Source organism: Ostrea edulis, chromosome 7, assembly GCF_947568905.1.
Source record: "Ostrea edulis chromosome 7, xbOstEdul1.1, whole genome shotgun sequence".
Lineage (NCBI taxonomy): Eukaryota > Metazoa > Mollusca > Bivalvia > Ostreida > Ostreidae > Ostrea > Ostrea edulis.
The window spans coordinates 81,956,871-81,968,059 of NC_079170.1; the positions used below are offsets into that span (position 1 = coordinate 81,956,871).

Genomic DNA, 11,189 nt, shown 5'->3' on the forward strand with positions numbered 1-11,189 from the left:
CATTATTGCAGCTACTCCAAATCAGTCCCCCACAATTAGTAGTCCCCCGACTCCATCTTACTATGACATTGACCTCACCAAATCAGTCCCCCACAATTAGTAGTCCCCAAACTCACCTTAATATGACACTGACCCTCTCCAAATCATAGTCCCCCACAATTAGTAGTTCCCAAACTCACTTTAATATGACACTGACCTCTACAAATCATAGCCCCCCCCCCCCCCCCCCCCATCTTACTACGACACTGACCTCTCCAAATCATAGTCCCCAACAATTAGTAGTCCCAGACTCCATCTTACTATGACATTGACCGCTCCAAATCAGTCCCCCCCCCTCACCTTACTACAACACTGACCCTCTCCATATCATAGTCCCCCACAATTAGTAGTCCCCAGACTCATCTTACTACGGCACTGACCTCTCCAAATCATAGTCCCCCGACTCCATCTTACTGACATTGACCTCTCAAAATCAGTCCCCCACAATTAGTAGTCCCCAAACTCCATCTTACTATGACATTGACCTCTCCAAATCAGTTCCCCACAATTAGTAGTCCCCAAACTCCATCTTACTACATTGACCTCTCCAAATCATAGTCCCAACTCATCTTACTACGACACTGACCTCTCCAAATCATAGTCCCCCACAATTAATAGTCCCCAGACTCCATTTCAGCTTTATTACACAGGGACTTCATTTTTGTCTTTGATGATTTTATACTATCAATCATTACCAGCTTTATTACACATATATAAATGTTTTCATCTATATGTAACTTGTCTATGCTGTAATTTATATGAAAAATCAAGTTTTCTACCACAAACTACCGGTAAACAGATGACTACAGCATTAAGAGTCGTTTTCTACCAAACAGTACCGGTAAACGGATGACTCCAGCATTAAGAGTCGCTTTCTACCACACACTACCGGTAAACGGATGACTCCAGCATTAAGAGTCGCTTTCTACCACACACTACCGGTAAACGGATGACTCCAGCATTAAGAGTCGCTTTCTACCACACACTACAGGTAAACGGATGACTCCAGCATTAAGAGTCGTTTTCTACCACACACTACCGGTAAACAGATGGCTACAGCATTCAATGTCCCCGTCCTCTTCCCCAAAAGTGAGAGACAAAACCAGTTACATGTATGTTCATTCACAAACTGAAAACCTTTATTTAAATCTGGATTCTCCATGAAATAAGACAGACCCTGTACAGCTTCTGTACATGTGTATATGTATCTCTGCTGGTTTCTTTGGCTAGATGGCCAGATAGCATTTATTCAAACTTCAGCAAAGCATTTTTTCTGTGTAAAACAAGATAGTAACCATGGTAACCCAATGAATAATGGAAACATATTTTGTGGATTTTTTCCCTTTTATTTACATGTACAGCACTGTCTCTATAACATCCCGGCTTTAGAACGTTAAGTGGGGTCGAGATGTTGTAAACCTGGGCTTGTGCAGTCTCCTGTTCAATCTGTGTGTCAGGGGGAAACGAATCTTGCTGTTCTGTAAATAAAAAATAAAACACGACTACTTTACCAGCTCTATCTACAGATTCCTCATCAGCTTAAGAATTGTGAAAAAAGAAATAAGAATTGTGAAAAAAGAAATAAGAATTTCTATCTTATCCTTCCAAGACTTTTAAACATCAATTATATCAATCTAGGAAACTTTTGAGGAGGAATAGCATTGTCACAATGGCCGACTTGAATGCAAATATAAATATCAGCAATACATGTGTTTCTTTTTAAACACAATTGCCTATCCGGATTAGCTCAGTAGGATTACATGTCTGTAGTTGATCTGTTGATCATAAGGTTGAGTCGAGCTCAGGTTTTAATTTTTTTCCAGATTACTTTATATTAAAACTGCATTTTTTAACAAAAGGAAAATTTAAAAGTCTAATTTCAAATATCATGGTACATTTATCCTCCACTTCCCCTCCATATCAGATTTCTAAGATGCTTTATTCCTCTATAATGGACCGTAGCAGTTCTTGCAAACAATTTTCTACTAAATCATCCCCCCACCTTGACTCCAAAGTTGATTACTTTTACACAGAGTAAGACTACCTTCCATATTATTTCGACAACATTTCCTATGAATTCCTACGACGCACTAATTCATACCCCAGATGTTGTCCTGCTCGCTGTGGTTTGAACTCGATTTTTCCTTATACAGAGAAGTTTTGTCTTTCCTTGCTTAGTGGTTCATGAGGAGAAAATTTAAAACACCACATCCTATTTTCACAAATTCTTTATCACCTCCTTGTTGGAGAAATAACCAACTTAAAAAATGCTTTATGAAAGGATGTTTTATGCAGTTTGATGGAAAATGGCAAAGGGGTGAGATCAAAACTAAATTCACATAGTTCTGAACAAGACCCCCCCCCCCCCCCTCCCTTGTCTCCCTTTAAAACTAAATATGATTATTGAACCTAATCAATTAACAAGTAAAACATACGATTATAAATAACACTCTGCATACCTTTTCTATGGTTTATTCACAAATGAAAGTGTACATTAAAACTATTAAATTTTCATCAAAACGTAATATTATGTGGCTTTTAACAGTCGCTTGTCTTTTTTTCTTTTTCCACTAAGTGTAATAGATGTCAGAAACTTAACGGATAATTTATCCCCCCCCCCCCCCCAACTATTTGAATTTAGATTTTTATCCGACATTGATCTTTTGATCTCACCCCAATGTGCTTCTTGATGAGAAGTGAATTTTTTTTTTTTTTTTTTTTTTTTTTTTTTTTTTTTTTTTTACAGACAACTGAAGAAACTCAAATTGATAAGTTCACAACACAGAACAGCTTCATGTTAACAAATAAAACACTTACGTGGAACTGCTTCACATTTGGTCGGCGTGTCTTAGAGGCTGCCACTTCTTCGACTCTGATGATCTGAATCGTTGATGCTCTTGCTCTGTGACGAGCTCCCATGTCACGGTCTACAAAACACATCAGAAAATTACATCAATACACAAAGACATCATTTTAACATTCCAACAAAATTTCTCTATCAAAAACTGAAAAATATGGTGTGGTTTGTTTAACAATAATTCGTAATGACATCACGATGCCACACTAAGCAATGCTGTTGATGTCACAATACCAATCCCACAAAGGTTAAGCATAATTGCTATTCCATCTTGTTTCTGTGACAACTTAGCAAGAGTTCCAAGGAAATGGGACATTTCAAGGCCACCTTAAACAAGAGACCCTGAGGCCTTATCAGTCACCTGAGTATTAGCTAAGGCATCAACAGTCCCAAGGGTTGTGAAATGATTTTTTTTTTTATCATACTGACCCCAATCTTTTAACCTCTACCCCTGTAGGCATTTATCACAACCATTTTGACCGGTACCACTAACTAAGCAAATGGACTTCATTACCATAAAATGTCCAGCACCGGTGTTAACATGATTTGGGTGAAAATAGATATATAAATAGCTGTATATCATTGCAAATAAAAGACCTGTTATTAGCATAATTTATGTACGATACTGAATTATTTATACTACCCAAAATTAATATTTGAGTCTTAAAGTAGGGGTCTAGTAGCGTGACGTCATGTCCGGATCGAACTCCGGTATTGGTTCACGTACTATCATTATCAAACGTTATTTTTACATTTACCTGGATGTTTTTTAATTTAGTAAAATGAATACAATGACACTCAATCACTTATATTTGAGTAGACTATGGCTCCAATCTTCTTTCCATTTTTTGTCATCTAATTCACACATAAAACCAGAGGTACATATTTTTTAAATTGATATACAGGGGTATTACATGTTAAAATTATAGATCTGTAAAGGAGTAGGTACAGTTTCTAAAGTAATTTGGCCCAAAATATCGATGATTTCACTTGGAGCTTAAACCCTGACATTGAAATAAGGAATAGATTAGCAAACCCAAAATCCGCTCAGTTTGATCAGCAAAATGATTTGTGTCATATGATGAGAGCTAGAAGTTGGCATAAAACTGCAGAAATGCCATTTTCAATAAAAATAGCCACAAATTCAGGGGGTTTTCCTTTCAGAAAACATACAGCGCATGCGTCGAGCAAATTCATATTCAAGTATGTTTTTCATCTTAAAATAATACACAATATATATCATTTTCATTTTGCTCGACAAATGCGCACATCTTTTCCTGAGCAATAATAAACGTGTATGATATTTGGCAGTTTTCAGGCTTATTTTGAAAAAAAAAAGGCGGGAAATGTCTTATTCATGATGTCATAATGCCATCCAATTAGGAATACCATAATGATTTTGTTGACATAGTATACCTGGCATATATTTTACTTTCTTAAAACGCTGATTAAGGTTAATTCCAGACACATTTTATAGAGAGAAATTTTTTGGGCCTTTTCATGTATACAATCGTACCTTGTTCTTAAAAAAAAATATCATAATATGCAATAATGCACTTGTGGAATTAAATAAAACAATTCTGCACTTGTTATATATTTGTTATGTTGGTATATATTTGTTATCTTCTATTATGTGAAAATCATCTTCAAAATGGCTATTTTGGCCAAAAAATGTAAATATAAATTGAAATGCTGGGAAAATATTATGCTGAGAAAGGGCAGATTTTTTAAATGTATTTTAACAAGCATTCATATATGAACATAATATGTGACTTTGAAGGAAAAATCACAAGTCAAATTTTTAATATTCATATTAGTGGTGTTGCAGTGCCGTATTTTTGACTGCCGAGGGCCTGTATTGAGTTCAATTTCGTATCACCATTATTAAAAAACATGAAACTGTTAAAATTTCACTTTTAATTATTTAGTTAGACATATTTATGTCATATTTGAGGGAAAAAATTGCAGCATCATACCTCAAACAAAATTTTATGGACATATTCCAGGACTTCTTCAATGAATTCTGATATTGTCGTTTGACAAATGGGGGTACACGTAATAAAAATACCATAATTTACTAATTATACTGACAACCCCCCAGTTTTTTGTTTTTATCATACCCTCAAATGAACAATCTAAGTATTTAAACTCAAATTTTTGAGAAATCACAAGTAGGTCCAGGACTAGGGACCTACCTTAAGGTGAAACTAATTACCCAAAAAGGATTTAGAGATTGAAATAATAATTTTTATAAATATTAATTCATTTTACTACATAAATATTGCTAATAACAAGTCTTTATAAACATACAAATTTCTAGTTTTATCCAAACCACATTAACACAGGTGTTTGACCATTCATAACAATGACTTTTATTGGCAAATCAAAATGGCTGTGATAAGTGAAAGTGCAGATGATTTTACAATTTTCAGTCACTTGGAGCTACTATGGACTTCAGTTTATGAATTGGGGTAAGACATTTAACTTAAAAATGATATATAATGCTGCACATTCTCTGTTATAGCTTGTTATAATGCTCAAACATTCTGTTTAGTTATATAGTACCAGGGCCCAGCTAAAATCTGATCAAAAAATAATAGACATTTTTCCAAATTCACTTTTTGCATATCTTTGGCAGTATAAGGAATTTCGAATGAACTTTGGAAGTACTGTAGATGGATGAATATATTAAAATACAGAGTAGAATTTTATATCATTTGGTTTATTGTTTTTACATTGACGAACTTGGGTACCTTATATTTAGAGTTCTATACGTTTACTCTTTAATAGTAAATTCGAACCCAAGCGATACAATTTTCATCAAATTTATTGGAATTTAAAGGGCTAATAAAGAGAAAATGCCATTTTCAGACAAAATGTAAGTAAAATAGGGGGTTGTCAAATACACAGGGATTACAGGAAATACAGGGCCGCCTGATGACCTGCCTCAGCAACTGTGATGTTATACTTATATGCGATGAGTAGATATGTACATCTGTTTATTTTTACTGCTGAGGTTTTCTGGGAAACGAGGAAAATCCTCATTCTACAAAATCTAAAGGAGAGCAGAATCTTACAGGTGTCTCAACTCCATAATATCCATATTTTTGATGTAAGTATAGCTGAATCACTGGGAGAATTTTTCACAGTAAGAGGTTGACCTCCTGACAGTATATACTAAGAGGTTGACCTCCTGACAGTGTGTACTAAGAGGTTGGCCTCCTGACAGTGTGTACTAAGAGGTTGACCTCCTGACAGTGTGTACTAAGAGGTTGACCTCCTGACGGTATGTATTAAGAGGTTGACCTCCTGACAGTGTGTACTAAGAGGTTGACCTCCTGATGGTGTGTACTAAGAGGTTGACCTCCTGACAGTAGTATGTACTTACAGCATTGTGTGACAGCGCCGGCAGAAGTCAGGTCACGATATTCACGGTACATGTTGTGGATGCCACTACGAGACACATATCTCAACCAGATGCCAATATTCTTGATCACTAGGGGGTGCTTCTCGTACATCTGAAAATTTTCCATTAGAAATTTCATAAATTTGATTACACTGGTCAAAATTCAGCAGGTCCAACAAGTTCATAGCATACTAGTACTTACAAGTCAATAACTGTTCATAGCATACTAATAGCAATTCAATATCTGTTCATAGCACACTAGTATTTACAATTCAATAACTGAATTGTCCAATCTACCATGAAAAACTTTAAGTATCAAACACTCCTTGGGTGAAAAAGACAATCCCTTGACCACCACATTTCCTGCAAGACAACCAAGTGACCCTCACCACTCGCCCTAGTCCACGCACTGTGCATGTAGAAGTTTTAAATTTTCTTTTTCTTAAAATATAAAACCACAGGGCCGTTGGACTTGTGCATTGCTTCTCAATTTCAAAAAAATTCTGAAGCACACTTCTAGTGAAATGATCGGCAATTTGAAATGATCTAATCATCCGACCATCACTAATATCAAGAAAACAGCTAAATCTGATCGTCCAACCATCACTAAAATCAAGAAGCTGAAGAAAAGTGAAGTTTCTAAGCGGAAATATAAACAGAAGAGAGGTAACTCAAGAGAGCATTAGTACATTGCGAGAATTATCTCATCTACTGTACCTGGTGCAGTGAACAAAACCTTAGGGACTGCAAGTTTGTCGGTGAAATGTCCAATTCTAATTCAATTTAAACCTACACACTCCTCAGGGCTTGAAACTAACTAATCCAGCTGGACTGATAGGGTATAATTTCAACCAGTCCGCAGAAAAATTTACCAGTCTACCAGAGGTTTTAAGAAATTACCAAACATTTCGTTCATGTTCTCGAAATAAAATAACGGAATTTAACTTGATATGCCTCAGACAATATTGTAACACTTATGTGAGATTTCTATTTACTAATCTGGTCCGTCTGATATCTACAGAGGAATGCCAAATGTGTGTTTAAGACTCCATAATTATTTTTCAAAATGACAATTTAGAAATTTGACCAGTTCCATCGGACTGACTAAAACAAACATCAGTCAGTCCGCCAGACTTGTAACCAGTCACAGACTGACGGGCATATGTTAATTTTAAGCCCTGCTCCCCCCCCTTTTTTTTTATTAAAGAGTTGTGAAAGGTTTTACATATCACAATTACAAAAAGCAGCAACTTTCATAAAGTTCTGTGATGCACATTGCAAAAAATTCACGGGATTATATTCAAGATAACAAGAAAGTAACTTACATGTGATGAGACAACAGACTTTACAGGTCAAAAACTTGAAATTATGCATCTGTACAAATTTTCCTAGCAGAAAAAATACTCAAACATTTTGACAGACAGGGTAAGGGATGGAGTCCAGAGTAAGCCGGCTCTAAAGATATTTTCACTCATCCAAGAATTTGCTGTTATGGGTTTATCAGACAGAAATTGAGAGCTACCAGTAAACAGTACATGTAAATGAAGAAATACATGAATTATCAATGATAGAAAACAATAATTAATGTCATTGTTTGCTTTGGACCAGTAAATTTATGTTCAGTCTAGCAGAGTTCTTGAAAAGTGTTGGTAATGTCGGATTATCTGATAAAAGTAGTAAATGTCCGACACAAGTTACTTAATTGTCGGTCCTGATGGCCGATATAAGATCGGGATCGAAGTCCGTTTATTACCGGGGAAAATGGCGGCCATGTGGCTCATAAATTTTCAAACCGATGCTAAATCTGGCAACACATTGAAACGTAAACGTGAGGAATCAGTTGTGAGGAACTACGAGAAGATTAACTGACTGTATCTCCGCCTGGCAATCTGGGAGACAATGGCTTTTGTTTGCAGCGGTTTTACCTACTGCTTGGTGACACAATCTGCTCAAAGTCGAAACTGACGAAAGACCAGCTACACCCGGGCAAAAGTGAGAGAAAAAGTTGTTACAACGATTGCAGAGGAAGATGAGAAAGAGGTTGAGAAGAATATACAGGATAGAGAGAAAAATGGAGGATGAGAGAGAAGTGGAGGGTGAGAGAAATAGAGCAAGAAAGTGACTCTGATAGTGAAAGTGAGGAAGATTCATTCAGAGTGTAGGGAAGATGAGAAAGGGTATGAAAAGATAATTTATAAACTTATGGCTGAGATGGAGATTGAATACAATTACACATGTAGTTGATTTTAAATAAAATTTATGAAAACCACAAAAGCGATGCATTTTTATCTGGACTGACAAAATTTTGTTTGGGCTGACACTATTTCTAACAGTGTCAGACCAAATGTCCGACACTTCAAAAGAAATTTCAAGAACTCTGGTCTAGTAAGCTTCCATTCCTACAAGCCCTATGAACCAGTGCTCTAAAGTTTTTCGCGAAACTGTGTAAATGTGTCATGTTTTTCATTCTTGGGTTTTATTCCTTCCACAAAAAATGTATTAACAAATGCTACAAACAAATAATAACTATTTCAAAATAGGAAAAGTGAGCTGGAAGTTGAATAAAGAAATCTTCAAATGTACACTTTTCAACGACATTCTGACATCGACAAACCACGAGCCAATCTGAACTCTTACTCATTCACTCATCTTTCTGAACCCCGACTCTACATGCAAGTACTACTTAATAAATCTACGCTTCTAAAATCAGCAGATGTCCACCATAATACTCGTTCTTCAAGCCGATAGATACAGCTGGACGAGGGATCTCATGGTGGTTGAAGTTTAATTTGGCAGGTGAAATGAAAATTCATCTAATATGTTTACTATAGGCAACATACTGTGACATAACTGCCATTATGAAACAAATTACAATGAACTATAAGCAAGCAGTGAGCTAAATACAAGTCTGTGGTGTGTACGCCAATGTTTATCTTTAAATTTAGCACATAACTGGAACATTGATAACAAGGTCTAGTTTTAGAAACAATGGGTGTCAATGGATTTTCAACATTGGGAATTTTTTGGAGGGGAAAGGGCCGATATTCGGACCTAAAATGGGTCTTTAAAAGTCACTGGGTGTGCACCAGGATCTGAGAGCAACAAGTTCACGAGTCTTCACTGCTTCAGTTTTAGAAAACTGTTGATCCGAAGGTTTTTGTCACTCAGTGAAATATTCTTTCGGACAGGTAAGAAGTCACAGTGAATTTCATTATCTAAACATGTTAAAGAGATAGATTTACTAAAGTGTCCATCATTAGAATTCTAAAACTTTGTTGATCATCCACAAATTCCACCCTAATCCGAGATTCCTCTGACTCTTACCCCCGCTTTTATATTTGACATGTGCGGGGGAGAGTCAGAGCGGACTCCATATTGAAAAGTGGGAATTCAGCGACACCAGCTGGTGTCGCTGCTTTACCTACCTCTTACAACTTTATTTCGCGGACCCATCTTCCAAGACGCGAGGATTCAGTTATCGGAAGATTATTCTACAAATACATCATGATTAATACGATGCTATCGACGTTTAAATGATGGAATTTTGTGTTTACATGTGCTGACGTCATGCGCAAAGAAATCAAATGGCGAGGCGGCGACCTAATTCAAGTGATGCTCTATTTGTCGTGTTAGGGCCGTTTAAACGGCGATAGCATCGTATTAATCATGATGTATTTGTAGAATAATCTTCCGATAACTGAATCCTCGCGTCTTGGAAGATGGGTCCGCGAAATAAAGTTGTAAGAGGTAGGTAAAGCAGCGACACCAGCTGGTGTCGCTGAATTCCCACTTTTCAATATGGAGTCCGCTCTGACTCTCCCCCGCACATGCCAAATATAAAAGCGGGGGTAAGAGTCAGAGGAATCTCGGATTAATTCCACCCTTACCTCTCTACACTGCAGGATCTCGCCCTGGGTCTTCTTCATTTTCTTCAGCTGTGACACGAAGTACCAAAACCTGGACTTAGCTGTACACTGGTCCGGGGCAAAAATCTTCATCTGATACAGCGCAGGCATGCGATCCCTGGGACGGGGCATCATCCGCCCGACCACTTGGTACTCCTTCAACTGTTACAAACAACATCGACATCTTTACATAATATTCCATTCTCATCTCAATACTATAACTAATCTGAATAAATTCATAATCAATAGTTGATTGTCTAATCTTTGATTTAAGTCTGAATCGCTTATACAGTATACACCGGCGTATTCCAATCAACACTTCCCACATGGCATCCCCCCTTCCCAAATATGGAAGGCTTTTTTTAAATTTATCTTCGTTTTCTAACGATTAAATATCAGATTCTAGAAATATCCCTATCCTATTAATACATCCTATTCACCAAATCATATCAAAATAGAGAATACAAGACAATAAACATAAAATTTAATATGATATATTACATCTCCACGAGCTTTCATTATGGTGGACACGAGGAAAAGGGCAATTCACGTTTCTTCTCGCTAAATCTCGCGGAACCAAAACCGGAAGCACAAAACAGAGTGCGGATCTAGTTATTTGGGGGCACGTGAAGTGTAGATAGCTTGTATAGACCACAGGGGCTCGGTTGTCAGATATTGAAGTTTTGTATTATTTGTTCCCGAATAATAAATTGAAGTTTTGCATGATTTGTGTCCGAATAATAAATTATATAAATAAAATCATCCACCAAAACCCGCCTTTTTCGAGGTTTTAAAAAAGGTGTATCATGTGTACATTAAAAAAAGTTTTTTAAACTTTTTTTAATGTACACATGATACACCTTTTTTAAAACCTCGAAAAAGGCGGGTTTTGGTGGATGATTTTATTTATATAATTCATTATAACTATAGTTATGTGCATGTACACTATAGTTATGTGCATGTATAAGATGCAAGTTGATTA

The 11,189-nt window shown here is 36.5% G+C and overlaps 1 protein-coding gene across 1 annotated transcript; it reads right to left on the reverse strand.

The window, feature by feature from the left end:
• Nucleotides 1–1,364: 1,364 nt before the first annotated feature.
• On the reverse strand, nucleotides 1,365–10,807 carry LOC125654743 (60S ribosomal protein L18a-like). Its single transcript, XM_048884783.2, has 5 exons — nucleotides 10,709–10,807; nucleotides 10,190–10,369; nucleotides 6,285–6,414; nucleotides 2,857–2,966; nucleotides 1,365–1,517 (listed from the first exon to the last, which is right to left on the reverse strand). Exons 1-5 carry the CDS (start codon nucleotides 10,724–10,726, stop codon nucleotides 1,425–1,427), a joined length of 531 nt encoding a protein of 176 aa, XP_048740740.1. The 5' UTR covers nucleotides 10,727–10,807; the 3' UTR covers nucleotides 1,365–1,424.
• Nucleotides 10,808–11,189: the final 382 nt, after the last annotated feature.